Here is a 26,506-nt window from a genome sequence, read left to right on the forward strand (position 1 = left end):
CTGGCTACGACCACCAGAAGCTGACCGAGAAGCTCAAGTCCAGAGCCCGCACGTAATGCCAGTACTGAACCGGGATAAAGAGGACCTCTCCGGGAGACAGGACGCAGGACAGGAACGGGGCCTCGGCAAACCTAGGGAACCTCTCCAGGTCGGGATTCTCCACGTCAACCTGAAGAACACCCGACCGGTCACATGCATGCTCTCCGAGGAGGGGGTCGGTGGGGGGCGGGGAGGACCTGCAGCGACACACACAGGGTCTCCGAGCACCCACCTGGCTCGTGTTATGAAGAAGGTGCGTCTCGTGCGGGTATAAAGCCTCTGACTCCTGTGGGGAATACAGCCGGATGTACTTCCTGCCGATCACCTGGGGAGAAGGTCACTGGTCACTCTGCTGCTGCCCTGAGTGTCACGCTGTCCCCCCACTGACTGCAGGTCCCTGAACACACCAGCCTCCTACACCTCTCTCCGCCTTTCCATGTGCTGTTCCCTGCACCCAGACTGCCCATCCCTGCCCCCTGTTCCAGGCCAAGCATGGGTTTATCCTCCAAATATATTATGGATCAATAACCAGGAAGGCTAGCCAAGCAGCCCGAGGTCACCAAGCTGATAGGTGACAGGGCTGGCGTTCACGCCAAGCAGTGGATCTGGGGCCCCAGCTCTCAGCCATTCTAGTGCCTCTGGGCTAGAAAAACGTTCTTGTCTGTTAAACCTCTCCGCCTACAAAAAAAGGTGGTTTTACAACAGGTGCCCCTTCCCTTGCAGTAAACACACCCGCTCTGTCTGGGTCCAAGACACCATCCAGCGGCTCATCTGAGGAGAGGCGCTGGCAGGAGAAACCGGCCTGGTTCTGATGGACGGCAGGTGGGGCGGGGGTGGAGGGTGGGGAGGGCAGAGGACAGGCAGCGTGAGGGCACCTGCTCTGTCCTGATAGGGCTCCCTGGCCCTGCTCTGCCCGATCCCAGGGGCCGTTGGTCCCAGAACCACACCTGGAAGCAGCCCCCGCCGGAGGGAGGGCCCCACAGGGAGCCTGGTACCATCTCTTTGTTTTCACTTTTGTCTACACCTGTCTCTGGTGTTTAAACACGGACAGCGGGGCCAGGCCACACAGGACTGGCTCGGAGGAGACATAAGGCCGATGCTCTGGAGCAACTCCCACCTGGACCAGGAAGTTCTGCTGAGGGTCCTGATGAAGGGGGGACACCGTTCCCCGGGGACCAAACCAGGCATTAATGGTGATCTCGTCCTCCTCCCCGTCGCCCAGGCAGCAGTAGTCGGGGATGCTGATGTCCTGCTTCAGCTCCGGGATCTGTGGGGGTCAGAGCACACGTGGGAGCCGAGCCCCGGCCAGGGACGCACCAGCCCCAAAGTCAACGGACCATCTCATGGGACGGCAGGACACACACTGCCCTTTCACGTGATAACACCACCATGTCTGCCTGTTACTGTGCAGAAACTAAAAAACCAACTGAAAAAATAAATACACGGGGGCACCCGCGTGGCTCGGTCGGTTGAGCGTCTGACTCTTGATTTCGGCTCTGGCTGTGATCTCATGAGATCGGGGCCCATGCTGGGCTCCGTGCCTGTCCCTCTCTCTCCGCATCTCCCGAAATAAGCTCATTCTCTCTCTCTCTCAAATAAATACAATTTTTTTAAAAGAAAGAAAAAATAAATATATAATCCTTAGGAAAGACTCGTATATAATTTTATTTCCAGATTTGTTTCCCTGTCATGTGCGTTTTACCTTCGTTTCCTTTTAGAAAACCCGATAAAACTGTTCTGCACCTAAAAATACACCAGCTTGCAACGTTCTGCCAAGTGCCACGTTTTTGAAAAATCAAATTAAGGAAAAACCAGAAAGAAAGTGGGGTTGGGTATTTATCAAATCCCTGGAAAGGGAGATTTTTCCAAAGTGGACTAAGGAGAAAGCAGTCACCCCGTGTGCATTTTAAACACGTTCATGAATACAAAAGCCAGTGAAGGGAGAAACTCCCACACCGCAGAGCGTGAGGGTCGCCGTGGAGCTCGCACAAGGTAACAAGGAAAAATAAGGATCCCAGTATGTAAGCTACACAAACAATCAAAGGGCAAAACCCAGACACCACATAGAAGTTGTTCGATACGAGGCAGACCGCCATCCCCGACCCGCCGACGAGAGGGGCTTTCAGTCAGTGTGCAACCCCCTCTGGAGCCGCCTTCTAGCCCTGCATCCTCCCCACCCAGAGAGAGGACCCCAGCACCCCTGCTCCGGGCTGGTGAGGGGTCCAGACACCCCGAGGGGGCCGTGGGCTGGCTCCGCTGAGTGCAGCCCCGGCCGGACCCTCTTAAGGCTGGCCTGGGAGCGGTTTCCTCACCGTCAGACGCCGGTTCTCTCCCCCTGAGGCCAGGCCCCCATGGCCCCATGCAGCCCCAAACCTCGAAGACTGCTTACTGTGGGGGCGGGTGGCTCGGAGGCTCGGGGAAACCCCACAGAAACCAAAGTCTGGTCCCTATTGGGTGGCAAGGGGACCCCTCTGCTACTTTCCTCAGGGATTTTGAGAGGGCATCTCCCTGAAGGGGCAGCTGCAGGCAGACTTTTGCCATTCTTTCAGTCGTAGCTGCCCCAAGTTCAGGATGCTGGCCCAGAAGCCATTGATCGATCCTTAGGAATGGCTGGAATGCTTTCCCTGCAGGGACCTCAGGCTGCTCTGTCTCAAACAGCCCGGGCAGAAAGAGAGGAATGCGTCTGTGTCCACTGCTCTGGGCTAACATACAAGTTCCCAATCTGGCGTCCCCTGTTGGACGGGATGGGGGGGGGTTGGCAGGAGACCCCAAAGGCCTCTGGGAATGTCCTGCTTCTCCATCACCACCGGGCTTGGTCACACATGGCTGCTTCCTGCTGGGAGGACACTGACCCTGGCCCTGTGCAATGCTCAGAAGCTGATTGGTTCCTGATGACATCATCGGGATTTCTGGACTGTGACTGGTTGCTCAAATGGTGTAATCAGAGCCACTGGCCAAGATTCAGAGACTCCCCCCAAGAGAAGGAATGCTCCCACCATGTGACTGATAATTAGAGGAAGGCCTAGCGTGGTGACCATGACCTTCCACAACATGGGGTCCCTGGGAGAAGAGTCAGTAAGAGGTTTTTGGGCAAGAGGTTTTGGGTGGGCGCCACTGAGCTGCAGGGAGGCAGAGAAGGCCCCAGAAAGCAGTACAGGGCCTGCCAAGCGGCACTCTGGGCAGCTGAGGGAAAACACACCTCTGGGAACCCAAGAGAAAGATCCAGGTCCTCCAGAAGACAAAATGTCTTCAAGGTCTTGGTTTATCTTAAAACCCAATCGGGCACTTTGCCTTCTGCTTCTGAAACTGCTTCTCCTTGTTCTAGTCAAATGGAAAAGGGAGGCGAGTTTACCTGGGGCTTCACAGGGCCCCCAGGAGGTGTGACTGTGTTTGGGGGACAGGCTGGTCACTTGGGATGGCACAGTAGGGGCTGCTGGCTCAGACTGCCCTTTCCTTGGGAGAGGGCTGGAGGCAGGACCCTAATTCGGGAGGCCTGGGGAAGAGCTCAGCGCACCCTGCCCCCACCCGCTCTGGCACCTTTAACTTCGGGTGCGCAGGCTCCTGGAGGCTGGCACGGCCCCAACAGAACATGGGTCCCTTGTCAGGACAGGCAGGGAGAGCAGCCTACACAGCACACCCAGCTCCCCCTTGGCTGTGGTTCGGGCCGACTGACCGAGCTCTTCCCCCTTCGGGGCATAACCCTGTCCTCACCCAGGCCAAGTGCTGCCCTCTGGACACTCCTGCTGGGCCCCACCACAGCAGCTCTGGCCCGACTGACACATCACCCTTGGCTCCACTGAATGGATACGCAGGTCTCAAATCTAGAGTTTTCCTAGATTGCTCCTGCTCCCTCAGCCTCGTCCAGCCACCTGTGTGCAAGTGCCGGCAGCCGGCACCCATCTGGACCTGCCCGCTTTCCCAGGCATCAGCTCTCTCTGGACTACGGCAGCAGCCTCTGGGGGCGGGGGGGGGGCTCCCTGCTTCCCCACCCGCCCACCTTCCACTCCCCTCCGGGCCGGGGCCTCGGCCAGCTGAGAAACCCTCCAGCCCTCCACGCTGCCCCGTGCGTGAAGATGACTGTCCTTCCTCTTCCAGCCCACCTGTCCCTTCCCTCCCGCCAGGCGCTCGGCTCCAGCCCCACTCAAGGGGCAAGTCCGTTCCTGCTGCTCCCCTCCCCTGGTGGCAGACCCCCCCCCATTTCAATACAAAAGAAAAGAGTTAAGGACAGGCATAAAACACGGCGCTTTCAGTAGACAACTAGCTTATCCCCAGAATGTGTACAGAGAACTCGAAACACTCAAAAGACAAGCAACCCAATAAAAAATGGGCAAAATGTCCGCCCTGTGGCTGGAGGCTGCTGGTCTTTGAGGTCACCACCACTGAAGCTTCACCTTCTGGAGACCCCTTCCCTGCCTATTGGCTCTCAACGGCCCTCCTTCGTGCCCAGCCTCTTCCACAAGGCGGCCCTGTTCTCCTGGGGGTGCTCGTCACCAGTCGCTGTACTTGGATTTCAGGTCCACTGGGCCACATGACTGTTACCCCGTCCCCCCACAGGGCTGGACCCAGAGCAGGGCACAGAGGGGCTCACGAGGAAGCCCAGCCTGGAGGGGTAGCCTTCTGGCCCCCGCTCCCAGGACAGAGTGAAGTGATTGGGGGCCTGGGCAGGGGGATGGACAGAAGGAAACAGTCCGATGGCCTCCCCAGGATAAGCCGTCAGATTATTTCAGCCTAACCAGACAGCTCTGAACACGCGAAGGCAATCGGGTTCTATTTTACTTTGTTGCGTCTACATTTAAAAATAAAGTCTATTTTTTTCTCACAACGGTTAAGTGTACGTACTCATTCTAGATGCTCTGCGAACTGCAGAGAAGAGAAGGAAAGAACCACACCCCGCGGGACCACCCCCAAGTGCTGTTCACCTTCTGGGGCACTTCTTCCTGTCCCCACTGGAATGGGGCTCCCTCTGTCCACGGCACACCCTCACTTTCTCGCTTCCCCGCTGCCAGGCAGCCCCTGGGGTCCCACCACCGCGTCGTGAGTCCCCCTCCTCACTGGGTGCCAGGATGGGGGCTGGGACCGAGCCTGCACGTCCATCCCTCCGAGGGCGCCGAGGGACGTCAGCGAGGGGCCACTGTGGGACGCTCCCTTCTTCGGGCTGACCGTGAGGCAGGAGCTGGCACAGGACTTCCGCCTCCGGGCTCCCTCCCTCACGGCCACCCGGCTCTCCTGATGGGTCTCCCCAGAATCCCTCCTCTTCCTCGGACCCTCCCCCTCCGAAACCTCTCAGGGCTCCCCGCTGCCTTGCAGACAAATCCGAGTTCTTGGTCAGGCCTTCAAGGCTTGCCCATGTGGAGGCCCAGACTCCCTCTTCGTCTTTTAGCTCTGCTCTTCTGAACGCACACTCCCAGGCCGGCGGACGCACCCAGCACGTGGGACCCGCTCCAGAACGCGCCCCCGAGCCTCGCTGCACAGGGGGCCTCTCCCTGCAAGGTCCTCCTGCCTCCAGCCTGGGTGCTCCCTACTCCTCCTCCGCCCCAGCCCGAGATCCCTTCCGCTTACAGCCTTCGGCCAGTCTGTCCTAGCAGGGCTGGGGACCCAGAGGAACTGAACCCAGCACCGGGCCGGCTGTGGGGAGACAGCCTCGTGAGCAGACAACAGAGATGGGATAAAAGGATGGTGCCAGGATTCCCCACCCCCCAACCCCGAGAAAACCCACAGTCAAGGACAGCAGCAACCTGCTCTTTCTGGTTCAGGTCAGAGCCTGCCGCCTTCACCTGGCTGCCTGGGACCCTTCCTCCGGGTCTGGCCATAGCTGCTCCGACTTCTGGTTCTACCCGCTGGGGACCCCTCCTCCCGATGCCATGGCCTCCTCCCCTTTCTCCTCCCCCGCCCCCCGGGCTTGGGGCCCTGAGGTCAGCACGGCCAGTTTCCTGCTCACCACCTGCTGCCCGCTGGTGAGGGGGACGTGGGTGCCACCCCTGCAGGTGGCCCACGAGGCTGCTAGAGCCTTTCCTGCCTTCTGGGCCTGAAGCCCAGGCAGGTAGGTGGGAGAAGATGTCAGGGTCGAGGACAGCGGAGCGTGGTCTCAGCCTTACCTGGTCAAAGAGCTGGTGCTGCGCGAGGTACCCGACGTCCCTCGACTAATCCGCAGAAGAGAAACCGGAAGCGACACAGAAAAAGACTGGTGAGTCGTAAGGAACAGCCTTGGGGGGCTGCTGTCCTGCCAGCTCCTAGGTCCGGGCGCACCCCAGCTGCACGGGCTGCCAGCTGGCAACCACCCTCCACTGCGTCCTGTCCCCACTCGGTCCCCTCTGTGCCCCTCACGGGCAGGGCTGGGCCTTGGGGAGGCTCAGGATCTGGGGCTGCCTCTGCAGGACTGGCCCCGGGCTCCGTTCCCCTCTCCCCACTGAGGATTTCTTTTATAAATAAAAATGGAATCATATCCTACTATAACATTGAAACGTTTGCTCCACTTAATGACAACCCCACAAACAGCTGCTCAGGTGAGTCTGTACTTTTTTTGACAAACACTTTGCAGGCAGGACATCTCATTAATTCAACCACCCCAGGTGCTGGGCAGTCAGGTTCCTTAGCCAGTGTTTCCGCGAACAACCCAATATTGTGGTCCTTGTATTTATATGTCCTCCCCAAAATAGAACAACTGAATCAAGGACTGTGTGTATTTTAAATTCTAATAGCTTCTGCCCACTTATTTTCCCAAAATTAACCATGGACTGTCTTCCCAGCACAACTGAGTAGCCATTTCCTACCTCCCAGCCCGCACTCCCCGGAGACGAGCATTTTGTGAACATTTCCGCCATGAGACAGATGAAAAGATCACTGCCTTACAAACCAGGCTCCACAAGGCTCCAGGCCGTCTCAGGGGGTGGTGCGGGCTCTGGCAGGGTCACTGGGGGCTGGAGCCCGCGGGAGGCTGGCCCAGCTCCCCGCCAGCCGCAGCCAGCGCCCAGCCGGCCCGGGTCTCACGGGCTCAGAGGCTCACACCATGTGAGGCCCCGCTCTAGAATCCCTCAAGACTCCGTGCTTCCAGCCCTCTCCCTCACTCCCTTCTCTTCCTGACGACTCCAAAAGTCACAACAAAGCCAGTCCCAGGCCTCCGTGGTGGGCAGGGTCCATCTGTGGGACCTCTGCTCTCACGGAGATTCTGGCCCAAAGACACGAAGTCAGGTTAGCTGGGCGCCAACCACGCTGCACTCAGAGATTTCTGTGTTATCTTCTGTGTTGCAAACCATCAGCCAGCGTGGGCACCTCCAGGGACCCTTGCACTGCAGTAGACCCATGATGGAACTGAACCTGAATTCTCCAGGGGCTGGGGCTGGGCTGCTCGGGTGTGGGTTGCTGGAAGTGTGGGGAACAGGCGCAGACTGTGGATTTGGAATTCCTCGACCTCGGGAAGGACTCTGCTCTCCAGGCCAGGAGGGGCGGCCGTGACCGCGGAGGCTGGGCGGACACCCAGGTCTGTGTGCCGCGTGCGGGCTTCCCCACTAAGCCCAGAGGAACGGTTCAGGAGCTCCAGGGCACAAGGGCTACGTTCCCAGCCACCCAGACCTCAGGAAGGGGAGGCCACCCCCGGCCCTCACTGGCAACAATGTGACACGATAACACAACAGACCTGCTTTTGGAAACCGTCTGGCAGTTCCTCAAAAGGGTCACAGAATCACCGTGTGACTCAGCGATTCCACATCTGGTATACACCCGAGAGGAACGAAAACAGACGTCTGCACAGAAACTGGACGGGAACGTGCCCAGTGGCGATTTTCACACCAGCCGATGTAGGTCACCTGAACGGCCATCAGCTGGCGATAAAGTGGTGTGTCCACAGCCCGGGACAGCCACAGTAGGGAACCCTAAGAGTGCGGAGCTGACAGCGGCCGGACACAGAAGGCCACGTGCTATGCAAGTCCGCTTCTATGCCACGTCTAAACTGGGAAATCCACGGAAACATAAAGCAGATCAGCGGTTGTCTGCAGATGGGGGAGGGCGGAGGAGGAAGTGACGCTCACGGCCACACCATTTCTTGGCGGAGTGATGAGAATGTTCTGGATTAGTGGCGACGGTTGCAAAATCTTACAAAAACAATGAAAACAAACAAACAAACAAAAAAACCCACTGAATTGTACCGGGGAAAAAAAAAGGACCTGAAATGAATGAGTCAGTGTCCAGCTCTGCGCCCCCCACCAGCCCCTCCAAATCCTCGTCCTGCAGCGCCGGGACATCTGGGAAGCGCTGAGGCAAGGAGGCACGAGGACATACCTCATCCCGGATGTATCTGCTGATGAACTCGTTGACCGTCATGAGAGTCTGCGACCATTCTTCGTCCGTGTACCTGGAACCGACTTCCACTGGGACAGTTCGGCAGCCGGCAATTTCCTGGATGTACTCCAGACTAGGAGACAGATACGTGTGGTCACCACTGTTGCTTTGCCTAAGACCTGCCGGGCACTCGGCCACGCTGGCCTCCTCTGGTCTCCGCCCAACCCTACAGGGAGAGACTGCTGTGACCCCCTCTTCACAGGCGGGGGCGCTCTAGCACCAACACGTGGGGTGATGTGCCCACCAGCACCAGGTGGCTTTGCAGAGAGATCCGGGGAGGCTAGTTTGCTAAGGTTCTTGCTAGGCGGTTCTACTGCCCTGCTGGCTGACAGCCTCCCAGTTCTCTCTCTGCTTGCCTGGTCTCTGAACCGAGAGACCTCTGAGCAAACAGCAGAGAGCATGGCGGGGGGCGCTGGTGTCTGAGCTGAAGGGGGCCTGGCCCTGCCTGTCACCGGCCAGGGACCTCCAGGAAGTTATTTATTCACCATGCTTGTAAGCCAGGGTGATGACCGTACCTGTCCCACTCGAGAGGAACTGGGGAGGACAGAGAGAAAACATGGCACGTGCCGACCAGGTGGCTGGTCCGTAGTAAAACTCATGAACGTTTGTGGCCAAAACTCTTCACACAGCCTTGGTGGAAACTACTCCCTCCAAGCCCCACGGGAGACAGCGGACCTGATCCCGCACTCTCAGAAACCCCTGCTCCTTTCCACAGCTGCGGCACGCCGGCCACTGCCCAGTGGACGGTCAGGACATGCGTGCGAGGCTGCATGTCCTTGGGATGCAGGGAGGCACCGAGGAGTCCCTGAGTGCAGGGGGAGCTCCAACGGGCAGAGTCACTCACCTCCACCTGGTCATGCACGGCCACTGGTCCACCACGCCTTCCAGGATCACAGGCCTCCCGGGAGCCAGAAACTGCTTCCTGAAATGCTGGAGGGACGGACAGCGAAGCCGGGGGACCGGTCTCTCTGATGCCACATCTGGAACTGAAACACTGTCGTTCCTCGCCTTCTGTTTAAAATCCAAACACAGTGGAAACAAGCGCGGAGAAGTTAACGCTGCAGGCGCTGGACATCCGCGTCTCCAGCGGGATAGCTTCCCTGTCACTGATGACAGCAGCACCAGGGGCCTGCGCGGTCCCTGCCCTCCTCCTGCTCATTCTGGCTACACCCAGACTTTTCTCTTTACCAGCTCAAGTGTCTGTTCGATCAGAAAAGGAACGCACGGCTTTCACCAAAACTGTGAGAGAGAAAAAGTCACCATCTCAAACGCCATCTGGTGTCCAAGGACCCTTTCCCGTGACCACGTGCTCCTGACCCAGGTTCCATTGCCCGGGCAGGAACACGCGGGGACGAGCAGCCCAGCTAGAGCAGGTCTCGGTCCTGGCGAGGAAGTGGGAGCGGCTGCACCAGAACTTCCTCAGCCACCGGCTAGCCGGGTGCCCTGACCACGTCACTCTCTCCAGCCTCAGTTTCCTCATCTGTCATGTTACTCAGAGAAGAGACCTCCCAGGTAGAGTGCCCAGGATTATCCCTTCTGCTGCTACAGGCCGGGCACAAGGCCCCCCATTGGTCTGATTCTCGGCCTGTACACTCTCTGCTTTGGTTGTCACACCTGCCCTTGTCAGTGTGAGCGACGCTGCCTGAGCACCTTTCTCACCGCGTGAGATAAGACGCACATCTACAGCCTCTTAGAACCCGGGCTCCAGGAGAATGGGCCCTTCTGGAGCACACCGTCCCCCCGCCAGCTGCACACACTGCCCAACGCTGCCCACGCCACGAGCACCACCTTGGGGATGGGGCCCACGTCCATGTTCCCCTAGGACAGACTTGGCATGGGAACGGGAAGGGCAGACCCTAGGTCCAAGGGCACAGGCAGGTCTGCCCTGCCCCCAGAAAGGTCAACCGACACACCATGCCCATGGCCCCCTGGCGTCCTCGGCAGCACCGGGTATCACAGAAAACCTCCTCTGGGGATTTCATAGCCAAAAACGGCTATCTCCCTGTTCTTGCCTTTTTTTTTTTCTTTTTAAACCACAGGTGAGGTGGACTGTGTTCCCACACGCCTGCATCACAGACCTATTTCCTCCTGGCGAACACATATGCCCAAAGGTTAGGGCTGCACCCAGCGCCTGGCCCTGCATGCTGTCTGCCTCCGCCCTCAGCTCTGCGCCGTGTTCCTCGTGTCCCCAAATACCAGGAACCACCCACGCCAGGACCTTGAGGGCAGGACCGACCAGCCACAGGACCCGGAGGCAGCTGGAGGCAGCAGCTCGCCCCGACTCGGCAGCACCGAGAGCGAGGCAGCCCGGAAAGTGGGCGATGCTTCAGCGAGCCGACCGAGAACAGTCTGGAAGGTGTGGGCTACAGCTGCCTGCAGGCTGGCCCACACGAGCCCTTCGAGCTGCTGCTCGGGGGGAAAACCGAGAAAGCAGACCAAGCTGTTCCGTTTCTAAATCCACAGAGATGCCCTTTCCCGCCAGAGGTCGGCATGCTGCCAGGCCTCAGCCCTGGGGACAGCTGACTCCTCCCTTCTAGAAAAAACCGTGCTGTGGGGGCTCGTGAGGTGTGGCAGGCAACAACCCCACCCAGATACCTTCGTGCTGGGCTGCTCCTGGGCTGGGCCTGGGCCAGGCCTCTTTCCTGAGGGGAGGTGCGCCTGGAGGACCGCAGCGACTTTAATGAGGATGTCCCCATGGATGGCCGCCCCCATCAGCAGGCCCATGTCACAGACTTTGAGGGCCTCTGCCACCGCGGGGGCGTTCCCGGGCTCATCGCACAGACACACGGCCTTGAGCAGGCAGCCGAAGGCGTAGACGCGGCGCCAGTCCTTGTGGACGTCCCGCCACGGGCCCGTGTTGAGTTTCTCCCAGGAGTAGTCCAGGATGGCCTCGCTGGCCTGCAGACACTCGCTCCGGCGGCCCCCGCAGAACAGCTCGGCGGCCTCCTGCAGTAGCCGCGCCACGCGGAGTTCTACCTTCTCCCCGAGCTCCGGCACCAGCTCCTCTTTCGTGGCGGGTAGGAGCACCCTGAGGGCTTCCCGGAGGGCGCCGGCTCCTGCCGGGGGCTCTTGGTTGTCTTCAGCCATGGGGCCCCTCTGCCAGCCTAGCCTGATGAAGGTGGTGGGGTAAGAAAGAACAATTAGGGCAAAACACCATGTTGCGCACCTAAATCCGTACGTTTGTAGGTTTTCATAAAATCACACTGGGGTGGGGGGAAGCTTGATCTGTGATGACATCCAGTGGCCAAGACGTCAACCACTGAGAGTTTAAAAATATGTATTAAAACACAACCACTGAGTAGGAGAAGATATTTGCAAATGACATATCCGATAAAGGGTTAGTATCCAAAATATATAAGGAACCGACACAACTCAACACTCAAAAAAACAAATAATCCAAATGGGCAGAAGACATGAACAGTCATTTCCCCGAAAGAAGACATCCAGATGGCCAGCAGACACATGGAGAGATGCTCAACTGCCCTCCTCATCGGGGAAAGGCAAATCGAAACCACAGTGAGATTTCACCTCCAACTGTCAGAAAGGTTAAAATCAGCAACACAAGAATCAAGTGCGGGAGAGGATGAGGAGAAAGAGGAACCTTCTTCCAGTCCCATGTTGGTGGGAATGCAAACTGGTACAGCCACTGTGGAAAAGAATATGGAGGTTCCTCCAAAAATTAAAAATAGAACTACCCCACCACCCAGCAACTGCATTCCTTGGTATCCACCCCCCAAAATACAAAAACACTAATTCAAAGGGATACATGTACCCTGGGGTTACTGCAGCATTTTTCTAACAGGCAAACTACGGAAGCAGCCCACGTGTCCACTGACAGATGAACGGATGAAGATGTGATGTGATGTGTGTGTGTTAGAATATTATTCAACCATAAAAACTGCGATCTTCCCATTTGCGATGGCGTGGCTGGAGCCAGAGAGTATAATGCCAAGGGAAATCAGTCAGAGAAAGACAATTATCATATGATCTCACTCCTATAATATTTAAGAAGCAAAGCAAAGGAGCCGAGAGAGAGAGAGAGAGAGAGAGAGAGAAGCCAAGAAACCCTTAACTCTAGAGAACAAACTGATGGTTCCCAGAGGGGCACAGAGGGAGGGATGGTGAAATAGGGGACAGGGATTGAGTAGTGCATGTATCATGATGAAAAAATAAATTAATAATAATTAAATTAAAACGGGATAAAAGGGGTGCCTGGGTGGCTCAGTGGGTTAAGCCGCTGCCTTCAGTTCAGGTCATGGTCTCAGGGTCCTGGGATCGAGCCCCGCATCAGGCTCTCTGCTCAGCGGAGAGCCTGCGTCCTCCTCTCTCTCTGCCTACTTGTGATCTCTTTCTGTCAAATAGATCAATAAAATCTTAAAATAAATAAACAGGATAAAAAAATAAAAAAAATTATCTAAAGTTATTTTTCAAAGGCAGAGAGACCACGCAGACTTCTTCCCTTCTAGGTTCCCACATGCATTGCATGTGTCGTGATTCTACAGTGGCCTTCTCGGCTGGGCGTAAACTCTATGGGCACGGCCCGTGTCTGTCTGGGGTCACGGCTACATTGCGGACCTGGCACAGGACCAGGCTTGCTGTGGGTGCCAGATAAATGTTTGCTCAGAGAGGATCACATACTGTCCTTGTCTGGAATGCCTCTGACACCCGCCACTCTGGCAAACTCCCATCCGACCTTTAAGGTCCACCCTCAACCATCCCGTATGGGATGCCCGCCAGCGCCCTCTGACAGCATTTTGTGTTGGAACAGCTCTTGACTTTTTTTAACCGCACTTCTCCCAAATGGACTCTGGATACCAGCCTATATGGCCGTCTCTCCCGTGCTAGCTGGGGGGCTTCTCCAGGGCAGGAACAGGTCTCATTTCTCTTCATTTCCCCAGAGTCTGGCTCTCAGCAGGGACTCAGTGAAGACTCCGAAGGAACAAGATCTCAACTTCGCAGAAGAAACATGGAAATACATAAAACCCACAGAGAAAGGAAAAATATCACAGTTGGTGTTTGCAGTGGCATTATATATACGGATGGCAGGCCGGCCCTAATGCAGAAGTACTAACATGTGAGAAGGTCATCCTGGAATTCTAACTGCTCGCAGTCCCTTTTTCGCCGGCACTACGACATGCTAGGTAAGGCTAACAGCTGTTACATTCCCATCTCCATGGATGCCAAGAAACAGGGACCATCGCACCTTCTGCAGAGACTGCTCTACACTGGGGCTCAATACTCTTTCTGTAGAAGGCCAGAGAGTCCACCTTTCAGGCCTGGCAGGCAGGACAGTCACTGTGTCACTGCTCTGCCCATGCAGCGTGTACAGTATGTAAACAGACGGGCATGGCCACGTTCCAATAAAACTTTATTTACAAAAACATATCCTCACTTCAAGCTCACCAGAATCCAGTCCTCGTTCTTCCTGGGCACACAGACGACATCTCCAGGTCTCCCTCGCAATGAGATGGGACCATGCCCCTAAGTGGTAGCTAGCGTGAATGTCAGTGACAGAGTCACTCCCATGTCTGGCCCGCACACACTTCCTGGAGCCTTCTCCATGCTTTCCCTACCCACCGGCTGGAAGGGAAGGACTCTGAGGCCCAGGGGGATGAGAGAGCCGCAGGAGCCACCCAACCAGGCTTATGGACCCACAATGGAATGCCTCATGAGCCAAAAATGACTTGCATTGTTATCAACTAGAGTGGAGACAGTTGGCGCTTTGTTGTCTCCCATTGGCTGTTTCTGGACCAGACTGTTCTTGCTAGGGCCCCAGTTTGTCACAGATTGTCCCCGATTCCTAGATCACACAGCCACTTGCCTTCTTGTTCTTTTCCTAGGGCAGCTTTCCAGCTTTCCATTCATTCTGTAGTCCCACCGGGGCCCTCCGAGAAACGTCTTCTTCCTTATGGCAGCCCGGGTTGGCTTCTTTGGTTAACAAAGAACCCTACTTGGCCCACAGAAGGCACGTCACCCAGCATCCCCTGGTGGGTGGTGGAGGCCAGAAAGAAGACTTGCCTGTGATGAAACTGTATTAGGTGCCTCCTTCCCAGTGATGGGGAGAGAGCCACAGCTCCCCGGTGGTCCTTGCCTCCTGTTACTAACACCCTTCTCCAACTCCCTCCTCCTGAGCACGGGCAGGACCTACCACTGAGTGAGTAGACAGAATAACGGCCTTTGCAAATGCCATCAGGAACAGGGATGTTGAGATGGGAAGATCATCCTGGATGATGTGGTTGGGCCCAACCTAATACAGGAGGTCTTGGAAGAATCTTTCCTGGCTAAAGTCCGAGTCAGAGGGAGAGGTGACTGCAGAAGGGTCGGAGAGACGCAGTGTTGCTGGCTTTGGAGATGGGGGGTGGGGGGGCGGTGTCACAAACCGAGGCGTGTGGAAGCCTCTAGAAGCTAGACAAGGCAAAGAAATGGATTCTCCCCTGGAGCTTCCCAAAAAGGAATACTGCCCTGTCGAGACCTTGATTTTAGTTCTGTCAGTCCCATGTTGAAACTCTAACCCAGAGAACTTAAGCCACCAAGTCTGAATTAATTTGTCGTGGCCGCAACAGAAAACCATCACGACTTGCTTCTAACCAGCAGGTGTGCAAGTCTGATGTGTGGCTCTTTTTTTGTTGTTGTTTGGCCTAAGATGGCAAAGGTGATGGGATGCCCGTTGCGCAGGATACACGAGATTGTACCTTCTGCAGCTAGCAGACTCTCCCTGCTGCCTTCCTGGCTTGCGTGCATTGGTGACGCAAGCAGCCATGCTGGAGAGATCCACATGGAAAACAGACGACGGGGCTTAGAGCCAATAGGAAGCTAGGAAGCGAGGCCCTCGGAACTGAATTGTTCTGGCAACCACAGGGGTTTAGATCCTTGTCCAGCTGAGCTTTCGGATAAGGACGTCATCATGACCGACACCATAATCGGAGCCTTTTGAGATCCTGACACAGAGGACCCGTCTACAACACACCCAGACTCTTGACCCAAAGACGCTGAGAAATACACATTGTTTTAAGCAACTAAGTTTATGGTGACTTGTTATACAGCAGTAGATAAGTAATAAACACCCCGGTCCGGATTTCCCTGACACCCTGGGACTCAACTGTAACTCCCACAACAGAACGGAAGGAAAAAGCATGGCTTCCTTTAGCGCCAACGTGTATGAAGAAGTCAGCAATAGACAGGGAAGTGAAGAGGGAAAGCCCCAACCCTATCCCTGGGCTCCATGTTAGCTCATTTCTCCCCAGCTCATGAGTAACGGCAGGTAGAATACTGACAGTATTGTGTGATAATCTCACCAAATCTCACACTGACCCCGTGACGCCGAGAACATACAAAGTATTGGCTATAAGCCCCGTATGCCCCAGGCACTTCTTAATTCTTACAGAAACTCGAAGACAGTATCATCATCCCCATTTCACAGCTAAGGAAGCTAAAGCAGAGAAGTTGAATGACTTAACCAAAGCACTCGGCTGGGAAGAGGGCATGCAGAGATTTAAAACTGGATGCTGTCTGGTCACCCCCTCCGTGATGAAGGAGAGCCACGCCATCTCTAGCCAGTCCTAGATGAAGCTGGGAGTCCAGGTCGCTTATCAAGAAAAATCAGTAAAGGAGGAATTATTAATCCCACTTAACAGATGAGGAAATCCCATCACTTCACGGAGGGAAAGGACCCATCTTTCTTGTGTGTCATTAGGTTTTAAGTACCTCTTTCCAGACATGTCCTCAAGTTACAGCAAAAACGTAAGAGTTGTTCTCAGGCCTGCTGTCTATTCCACAGTTCGCCCAGCTTTCCTCTCCCTCTGCTTTGATCTGTACCTCCCAGAGCTGTCAGGCGGTTATGGAAGCATGCGATCATTCTCCCCACAACCCCACCCTTCTTTTGCTGATGAAGAAACTAAAGCCCAGGGGAAAATGAAGTGACTTTCCTACATGCCGTGTCAATGCTCCATGTTTTATGTACGTCATCTAACCTATTCCTCCTAATCCCATGATGTGTGGTTTTACAGCTACAAAGATAGATTTGGGACATTAAGTAACTTGTCCAAAACTACCCAGGACGTGGTAGTGTCTACACAGAACATTCTTTGGCTTCGGGGGTGACGACTGAATCTGCTTCCGGGCCTTTGTCTCCTAGCTTGGTCCTTGGTGCACAAGCGGTATCCCGCCCAGCTGGCCCAGTGAACAATAGGACCGAGAGCCTCAAGTGGCCTGGCCCTTGCCTGCTGGGATGATTTTGATCTCTAGCCTTCTAGAAGATTTGTAAATGTCTTGCGTTGGCCTCATGAACAGCCTTCTTTTCCTGGGAAGGCTTCACAGTCCAGCCTTCCAGCGTGGCCTTATCCACTACCCACCCACAAAAATGCATGTGAGCCCATCAGCTGGCCTCCCTGGGTGGCTTCATGGCTCATCCCCCTCAGAGTGACTCAGTGTCTTAAGAAGCGACCTCAAGAAGTCTCGAGGACCCAAAAGACCTCAGAGACTTCATATCCTGGCTTCTCACAAAGGTCTATAAAAAAGCCTCCCAGAAGACCGCTTATTTGCCTTACTATAAAAATGGCTTCCACTGGGGCCTTACGCACCAGCTTTGTACACTGGTCTCTTAACCAGTGACCTTAAAAAAATGGCTTTCCAGAGGATTTTAAATGGGCTCCCAACTGGTTCCCTGGGATGCAGATTACGGACTTTGCTGACTGACTTCTCAGGGTGACCTTCCCAAACAGAAGCCCTTTGTGAGGCTGAGGGGGGCCTTACAAAGCTAGCCTCTACACGTGGCCTCGAGCGCGGCTTCACAGATTGGCTTCCCAAGGCTTGTGTTCAGTCTCCAGAAACCAGCCTCCTCAGGCAGCCCCTGTGTTGCGTTGCAAACCAGCCTTGGAGAGGGCCTCCTGGAGACGGCCACGTCAAGTAGCCTTCTGGGAGAGGGCCCGCACGAGACAGTCTCCTCTTGGCCACATAAAGTAGCTTTAGTAACACTAGCCTCCCTGGGGCGCCTGGCTGGCTCAGTCGGTAGAGCGTGGGACTCTTGATCTCAAGGTTGTGAGTCTGAGCCCCACGCTGGATGCAGAGATTACTTAAAAATCTTAAAATTAATGGAGGGCAAGATGGCGGAGAGATAGGAGACCCTGTTTCAACCACTCCCCTGAATTGAGCTACATATCTACCAGTATACTCTGAACACCCATGAAGTCAGACTAAGATATAAGATTATACACTGCTGGATCTCTGTGGGGGCAGAAGATCATCAGTGGAGAGATACACTGATGGAGTGGAGGGGGAGCACTCAGACTGATATGGGAGGATAAACAGAATGGGGAGGGGGCCACCAGAAGCCCCATTATTATGCTGTCTACAAGAGACACATTTGGAACCTAAAGATACATGTAGACTGAAAGTGAAGGGATGGAGAACCAACTTTCATGCCAACGGGATTCAAAAGAAAGCTGGGGTAGCGTTCTCGTATAAACTAGATTTTAAGCTAAAGACGGTAGTCAGAGATACCGAAGGACACTATATCATTTTTAAAGGGTATATCCACCAAGAAGATCTAACAATTGTAAATATTTATGCCCCCAATATGGGAGCAGCCAACTACGTAAGCCAACTGTTACACAAAGTAAAGAGTCATATTGATATGAATACATTAATAGTAGGGAATCTTAACATGTCACTCTCAGTAAGACAGATCATCCAAGCAGAAAACATCCAATAAGAAAACAAGAGCTTTGAATGACACATTGGACAGATGGACCTCGTAGATATATACAGAACATTCCACCCTAAAACAACAGAATACTCATTCTTCTCGAGTGCACACGGAACCTTCTCCAGAATAGGCCACATACTGGGTCACAAATCAGGGCTCAACCGATACCAAAGGATCAATATTATTCCCTGCATATTCTCGGACCACAATGCTTTGAAACGAGTTCAACCACATGAAAAAGTTTGGAAGGAATTCAAACACGTGGAAGCTAAAGACCATCCTGCTCAAGGATGTTTGGATCAACCAGGAAATCAAAGGAGAACTTAAACGATTCATGGAAACCAATGAGAATGAAGACACTTCGGTCCAAAACCTATAGTATACAGCAAAGACAGTCCTAAGGGGGACATACATAGCCACCCAAGCCTCACTCAAAAAAACTGAAAAATCTTGAAAACACCAGCTCTCTTTACACCTTAAAGAACAGGAAAATCAACAACAAATTAAACCAACCCCATGCGCAAGAAGGGAAATAATCAAGATGAGAGTAGAGATCAATGAGATAGAAACTAGAGCTACAGTTGAACATGTCAATGAAACTAGAAGCTGGTTCTTTGAAAGAATTAATAAGATCAATAAACGACTGGCCGAACTAATCCAAAAGAAAAGAGACAGGACCCGAATTAATAAAATTATGAATGAAAGGGGAGAGATCAGGACTAAATCAAGGAAACAGAAACAATCATCAGAAATTATTATCCACAGTTTTATGCTGACAAGTTAAGCAACCTAGAAGAAATGGACGCATTCCTGGAAATCTATAAAGACCTATTCAAGACTGAAACAGGAAGAAATTGATAACCTGAAGAGACCAGTATCTGTAATGAGACTGAAGCAATGATCAAAAACCTCCCAAAAAACAAGAGTCCAGGATTCCCTGGGCAATTCTTGCAAACATCCAAAGAAGAAATAATACCCATTCTTCTGAAGCTGTTTCAAAAAGGAGAAACAGAAGGAAAACTTCCAGACTCTATGAAGCCAGCATTACCTTGATCCCCAAACCAGGCAAAGACCCCACCAAAAAGGAGAATTTCAGACCAATATCCCTGATGAATATGGATGCCAAGATTCTCAGCAAGATCTTAATAAGATCCAACAGTACATTAAAAAGATTATCCACTGGGTGCCTGGGTGGCTCGGTGGGTTAAAGCCTCTGTCTTCGGCTCAGGTCATGATCCCAGGGTTCTGGGATTGAGCCCCACATCGGGTTCTCTCCTCAGAGGTGAGCCTGCTTCCCTTCCTCTCTCTCTCTGCCTGCCTCTCTGCCTACTTGTGATCTCTGTCAAATAAATAAATAAAATCTTAAAAAAAAAAAAAAGATTATCCACCATGACCAGGTGGATGTATCCATGGGATGCAAGGGTGGTTCAACATTCGCAAATCAATCAATGTGAGAGAACAAATCAGTAAGAGAAGAGAGAAGAACCACATGGTCCTCTCAATGGATGCAGAAAAAGCATTTGACAAAATCCAGCATCCATTCCTGATTAAAACTCTTCAAGTATAGGGACAGAGGGAACATTTCTCAGCTTCATATACTCCATCTATGAAAAACCCACAGCAAATATCATCCTGAATGGGGAAAAGCTGACAGCCTTCCCTTGGAGATCAGGAACAAGACAAGGATGCCCACTCTCACTACTCTTGTTCAATATAGTATTAGAAGTCCTACCAACAGCAATCAGACAACAAAGAGAAATAAAGTATTCAGATTGGCAAAGAAGAAGTCAAACTCTCTCTCTTTGCAGATGACATGATACTTTATATGGAAAACCCAAAGGACTCCACCCCCAAACTACTAGAACTCCTACAGCAATTCAGTAATGTGGCAGGATACAAAATCAATGCACAGAAATCAGTTGCTTTCTTATGCACTAACAATGAAAATACAGAAGGGGAAATTAGAGAATTGATTCCATTTACTATAGCACCAAGAACCATAAGATACCTGCAAATAAACCTAACCAAAGACGTAAAGGATCTGTACTCGAGGAACTACAGAACACTCATGAAAGAAATTGAAGAAGACACGAAAACATGGAAAAGCATTCTATGCTCATGGATTGGAAGAATAAATTGTTAAAATGTCTATATTGCCTGGGGCAATCTATACTTTCAATGCCATCCCAATCAAAATTCCACTGGCATTTTTCAAAGGGCTGGAACAAAGAATCCTAAAATTTGTATGGAACCAGAAGAGACCCAAATTGCTAAGGAAATACTGAAAAAGAAAAACAAAGCTGGAGGCATCATGTTGCCTGACTTCAAGCTTTACTACAAAGCTGTCATCATCAAGACAGCATGGTACTGGCACAAAAACAGACACACAGACCAGTGGAACAGAGTAGAGAGCCCAGATATGGACCCTCAACTCGATGGTCAACTAATCTTCGACAAAGCAGGAAAAAATACTCAGTGGAAAAAAGACAGTCTCTTCAATAAATGGTGCTGGGAAAACTGGACAGCGATATGTAGAAGAATGAAACTCGACCATTCTCTTACACCGCACACAAAGATAAACTCGAAATGGATAAAAGACCTCAACGTGAGACAGGAATCCATCAGAATCCTGGAGGAGAACATAGGCAGTAATCTCTTTGACATCAGCCACAGCAACTTCTTTGAAGATAGGTCTCCAAAGGCAAAGGAAACAAGAGAAAATGAACTTTTGGGACTTCATCAAGACAAAAAGCTTCTGTACAGCAAAGGAAACAGTCAACAAGACAAAAAGGCAACCCACAGAATGGGAGAAGATATTCGCAAATGACAGTACAGACAAAGGGCTGATCTCTAAGTCTGTAAAGAACTCCTGAAACTCAACACCCAGAACAGATAATCATGTTAAAAAAAACACAAAAAAACGGGCAGAAGACATGAACAGACACTTTTCCAAAGAAGACATACAAATGGCTAACAGACACATGAAAAAATGTTCATCATCATTAGCCATCAGGGAGATTCAAATCGAAACCACATTGAGATACGACCTTACAACAGTTAGAATGGCCAAAATTAACAAGACAGTAAACAACAGTGTTGGCGAGGATGTGGAGAAAGGGGAACCCTCTTACACTGTTGGTGGGAATTTAAGTTGGTGGAGCCACTTTGGAAAACAGTGTGTGGAGATTCCTTAAGAAACTAAAAGTAGGGGCACCTGGGTGGCTCAGTGGATTAAAGCCTCTGCCTTCACCTCAGGTCACAATCCCAGCTTCCTGGGATCGAGCCCCGCATCCGGCTCTCTGCTCGGCCAGAAGCCTGCTTCCTCCTCTCTCTCTGCCTTCCTCTCTGCCTACTTGTGATCTCCATCTGTCAAATGAATAAATTAAATCTTTAAAAAATTAAAAAAAAAAAAAGAAAAAAGAAAAAAGAAACTAAAAGTAGAGCTACTCTATGACCCTGCAATTTACCCCCAAAGATACGGAGGTAGGGAAAAGAAGGGCCATCTGTACCCCAGTGCTCACAGCAGCAATGGCCACAGTCGCCAAATGGTGGAAAGAGCCAAGATGCCCATCAACAGACGAACGGATAAAGAAGATATGGCCCATATATACAATGGAGTATTATGCCTCCATCAGAAAGGATGAACACCCAACGTTTGTATCAACATGGATGGGGCTGGCGGAGATTATGCCTAGTGATTATGCCTAAGTGAAGAAGAGAAAGTCAGTTAGTTATATTGTTTCACTTATTTGTGGAGCATAAGGAATAACATGGAGGACATTAGAAGAAGGAAGGGAAAAGTGAATTGGGGGAAATCAGAGGGGGAGACGAACCATGAGAGACTCTGGACTGGACTCTGAGAAACAAACTGAGGGTTTTGGAGGGGAGGAGGAGAGGGAGTTAGGAGGGGGCCTGTGGTGGGTATTAAGGAGGGCACGTATTGCAAGGAGCACTGGGTGTGCTGCATAAACAATGAATCCTGGAACACTAATAAAATTTTAAAATAAATCTTAAAATTACTTAAGAATCTTAGAAAATAAAAAACAAACAAAAAAACCCAAACCAAAACCCATTCGCCTCCCAGGAGACCGTCTGTTGGAAGCATGAAGCAGCGATGCACGGAGGGAGCAGGCTGGTCATTATCTGAGTAATCTTACAGTAATCTTTTTTTTTTATGATTTTATTTATTTATTTGTCAGAGAGAGAGAGCGAGCATGTGCGTGAGAGAGGGAGCACAGGCAGACAGAGTGGCAGGCAGAGGCAGAGGGAGAAGCAGGCTCCCCACCGAGCAAGGATCCCGATGCGGGACTCGATCCCAGGACACTGGAATCATGACCTGAGCCAAAGGCAGCCGCTTAACCAACCGAGCCACCCAGGCATCCCATCTTACAGCAATCTTAATCTTACAGCTTCTCAGAACCTTTGCCTTTTTTTTAATTTTTAAAAAAGATTTTATTAATTTATTTGAAAGAGAGACAGAGCGAGAGAGGGAACACAAGCAGGGGAGAGGGAGAGGAAGAAACAGGCCTCCCGCCAAGCAGGGAGCTGGACATGGGCTGGATCCCAGGACCCTGGGATCAGGACATGAGCTGAAGGCAGAGGCCCAAGGACTGAGCCGCCCAGGCGCCCCCAACCTTTGCCTTTTAAACAGTTCCCACAGCAAACAGCCTCTGGGGGAGGGGCCCTGTGGTACTACGTGGAACAGGCTCTCAAAGAGGACTTACCAAGGGTTTCAGAAAGCGGCTTCCTTACACATCGGGCCCTTGTCTGGGGACCAGGTGAAACCCAGGCTTTGTGTTAGTTTTACAAACCAACTTATTTCCCCTGGTGTTTTCGGAAAACCAGGAACCAGGATATGTTCTACCAACGAATCCTCTCGTTAGCTCCCATTACCATGTGAAGTGGCGTCACAGAAGAAGCAGGCCTGCACTGGCTGGGCCAAGCCCCTTCTTGCTGACTGTCTGAAATGAACAGAGCAGGTGGCCTCACGTGGGCTGTAAGCAGTGGCCTGCACACAACCCGTCATTCGCTCTGGCCCTCCACTGAAGGTGAAGGTCAGTTACAGGCTACATGAAACTCCTTTCTAAATGGCCTCAAGCCCTGGCTTTACAAATCAGCCTGCTAGCAGCATCCCCCATGTACTGGTCTGGCCAAAAAAAAAAAAAAGGCCTTCTTGGTATTTATATTAATCAGCCAGAGTCGCCTTGTGACCAGGCTTTATCGACTGGCTTCCCAGAGTTCCTCACTGAATTGCCTTTCATAAAAGGTTATACTAAACAGCTTTCCAGAGGAGGGAGTCAAAAATAAATGGTGTGAAAGTCTTTCAGAGCGGTGCTCTAGACTGGTCTTCCAATCGGCCTCCCAGGGTTCCACATGAAATGAAAAGGCATAAGCAGAGATGGGAGAAACAGCCTTCTGGAGGTCAGCTATGGGAGGGTTAACTATAGAGTATTTCTAACAAACCAGGATGCTATATGTAAGACCCTGCCCACCCCCCTTTTTGGGGGGTGCTTGGTATACATTTTTCTCTTGTAAAATTTTGTATTCTTAGCGTTTTCTCCAATGTTGTTTTTCATTGCTTGGAACTCTCATTTGTGCAAGCAAGAACTTCATTCTACACAAGCTAAGTACCCGGAATGCTGTTAGTAGCTTTCTTTCATATATATATATATATGTAAATTTCAGTATTTACTATTATGTAAATAGTTAATAGTTAGGACTGGACAAATCAGAAATTAGAGTTATTCCAGGCCAACTGAGACCTATGGTCACCCTAATCATGAAAAAGCCTGAGAGGCCCTACATCACCACATTAAAGTCTCCTAGAACTCCACGGTATCAGCCTAGAGACATTTTGTTGGTCACAGAAGACTTTTTTTTTTTTTTTTTTTTTTTGAAGGAAGTGAAGGTGCAGATTGTCAGCTCAAGTGCTCTTGGGCCCTGACTTAAAAAAAATTTTTTTTTTAATTTATTTATTTGACAAGGAAAGAGACACAAGCAGGAGGAGTGGGAGAGGGAGAAGCAGGCTGCCTGCCAAGCAGAGCCTGACGTGGGGCTCGATCCCAGGACCCTGGGATCACGACCTGAGCCGGAGGCAGACACCCAAAGACTGAGCCACCCAGGCACCCTGCCCTGACCTTTTAAACTGACCTTTCAGAGCACCAATGTACTAGCGTTGTGAAAGGGGACAGCTTTCAGGGAAAGGTAAGTTACATACTGCATAGAACAGCTTTTCAGTGGACTGTGTCTTGGCATCAACAGGGCCTTTTTACTGATGCACAAAAGGCCAATCTTGGCATGGGGCTCCCATAAAGGCTATAGGAACTAACCTCTCTGAGTGGCTTCGATCTGGCCTTTGTAAATCAACCTAATGCTGACTTCAAGAAAGGCTTCCTCTCGGTGGTATTAAACACAAAGGAGGGGCACCTGTGTGGCTCAGTTGTTAAGCATCTGCCTTCCGCTCAGGTGGTCCTGGGATGGAACCCTGCAATGGCGCTCGCTGCTCCACAGGAAGCCTGCTTCTTCCTCTCCCACTCCCCCTGCCTGTATTTCCTCTCTCGCTGTGTCTCTGTCAAATAAATGAATAAAACCTTTAAACACACGCGCACACACACAGAGGAGCCAAGCATAGGCTATGTAAGACAGCCTGCACGGACTCTGGTCCTGACTTCCTAAATTCACCACCCACAAGAGCACATTATGGAAGTAAGCTAGTCTTTCCTTAGTGAACAGCCCAAGTGGGTTCTGGGGGTTACAAAAGAAAGCCTGCTAGGAAGCTACCATAGTCATCCTAGAATTCTCTTATCTTTAAAAACCTAACGCAGCTCCCAGGATAATCTTTAAATTGGTTGGAAAAATGGTTTAAGACTCTCACTGGGAAGGGCGCCACCCCACTGGGTGGCTCAGTGGGTTAAGCCTCTGTCTTCAGCTCAGGTCATGATCTCAGGGTCCCGGGACAGAGCCTTGCATTGGGCTCTCTGCTCAGCCGGGAGCCTGCTTCCCCCTCTCTCTCTGCCTACTCGTGATCTCTCTGTCAAATAAATAAAATCTTAAAAAAAAAAAAAAAAAATCTCACCAGGATTCACAGAGGGTGTCAGGTGGGCCTTATCAAACTGCTCCACTCCCTGCCCCAAGGGCCCCACAAAGGTCTCAGGATGCCGCCAAGAGCGGCATGCTGGTCATGAGACGCCTCCCACGGGTGCCTTCTGGAACAGAACCCTCTAAACCAGCTTTCTGGGAACAGTCTGCGCAGTTAATGTTGAAATCTCTCCCATTTTACTGTGGTACTATTCCACAAAAGTTGTGCAAAAAACAAGAGCTTTTTTTTTTTTTTTAAAGATTTTATTTATTTATTTGACAGAGAGAGAGATCACAAGTAGGCAGAGAGGCAGGCAGAGAGAGGAGGAAGCAGGCTCCCTGCAGAGCAGAGCTTTCTAGAGAGCTTCGTAAAACTTTCCAAGGTTTGGAAATATCCGGAAAGCTTTATTCACCCGCGCAAGAGTACGTCTGGCATCCTACGTGCCACGCTGTCTTGGATTTGGGCCGTTGGCGTGACCCCAACACCTGCCTACCTGCCGACCTCGGGCCTGCTGAGCATGGTGACTTACCTCTGCGGGATCCTAACGCGGGGGGCAGAAGGCAACACCCATGCTCAGCGTTAACTCCTATTCAACTAGAAATCCCTGTCCATCACGAACGCCACACCAACGCTCCACTCGAGGCTTCACACCCCTTCCCTTCCCGGGACTTCACTGCTCACGGCCCACATTCGGTTTGCAGCCGGCCCCGATGCAGGCCGGTGACAAAGGTAGATCCGGTCCAAGAGCAACAGCAGGAAGACACCTGCCGGTACCGTCACGGAAGAAATACAAACTCGCGCAGGCGCATTTAGAGCGCCACCAACGTCTCGGGGAGGGGGGGGGGAGGGAGAACTGCGCAGGCCACACCGCTTACGCTGGCTTTACGCATGCGCAAAAACAAAATTACGAGTGTAAGACGAGCGGGGGCGTACCCTACTCCCGGCAGCGCAGAAAGGCGTTCTCAGGGCGCCTGCGCCTTCTGTTTTCGCTTCCCCACTCACACCCCAGTTTCACTACTTTGGAGAGCAGCCACAGGGCTTTCCAAAGCGCACGCGCCAGGCCGTCTGTCTCTGTCTCTCTCTCGTAGGGCCGCCACGGGCTTTCCTACACGCAGGCGCGAGGCCGTCTCTCTCGCCCCTCACCCCCGCCCCGGTCTTCCACACAGCGCCTGCGCAGTCCTCCCCTCCGGTTCTACAGAGTCGGAGCCGCCCGTTCTCTGGAGTTGCTCGAGCTCACCTCTCTCGAGTCTGGGTGGTGTCCGGTCACCCAGAGGCTGGCAACGACTTGCTCCGTTTCGTCGGAACACCCCACTCCGGCCCTCTCCTTCCGACGTATCGATCACTCAGTGTTC

At 52.3% G+C, this 26,506-nt stretch overlaps 1 protein-coding gene across 4 annotated transcripts; it reads right to left on the reverse strand.

The window, feature by feature from the left end:
• Nucleotides 1–26,506, reverse strand: KDM8 (lysine demethylase 8). 4 transcript variants are annotated; one of them, XM_045992800.1, is made up of 8 exons: nt 25,684–25,973; nt 10,969–11,482; nt 9,218–9,384; nt 8,314–8,446; nt 6,135–6,179; nt 1,157–1,306; nt 272–364; nt 1–169 (listed from the first exon to the last, which is right to left on the reverse strand). In XM_045992800.1, exons 2-8 carry the CDS (start codon nt 11,458–11,460, stop codon nt 5–7), a joined length of 1,245 nt encoding a protein of 414 aa, XP_045848756.1. In that variant the 5' UTR covers nt 11,461–11,482; nt 25,684–25,973; the 3' UTR covers nt 1–4. The 4 variants fall into 4 exon arrangements, with proteins under 4 accessions (XP_045848756.1, XP_045848754.1, XP_045848755.1 ...); XM_045992798.1 differs by lacking the exon at nt 25,684–25,973 and adding an exon at nt 26,392–26,506 and having other exon boundaries at nt 1–364; XM_045992799.1 differs by having other exon boundaries at nt 1–364; nt 9,218–9,381; nt 25,684–25,980.

Source organism: Meles meles, chromosome 21 (assembly GCF_922984935.1).
Source record: "Meles meles chromosome 21, mMelMel3.1 paternal haplotype, whole genome shotgun sequence".
Classification (NCBI taxonomy): Eukaryota; Metazoa; Chordata; class Mammalia; order Carnivora; family Mustelidae; genus Meles; species Meles meles.

What these genes read in the sequence shown, in the direction of transcription:
- KDM8 (XM_045992798.1), bottom strand. Translation starts at nt 11,460, where the DNA reads ATGGCTGAAGACAACCAAGAGCCCCCGGCAGGAGCCGGCGCCCTCCGG. An exon ending in CCGTGCATGACCAGGTGGAG is followed by an intron (nt 8,447 to 9,217) that starts GTGAGTGACTCT and finishes TCTGTCTCCTAG; the next exon opens with TCTGGAGTACATCCAGGAAA. An exon ending in AGCAGAACTTCCTGGTCCAG is followed by an intron (nt 365 to 1,156) that starts GTGGGAGTTGCT and finishes CCTTCTCCCCAG; the next exon opens with GTGATCGGCAGGAAGTACAT.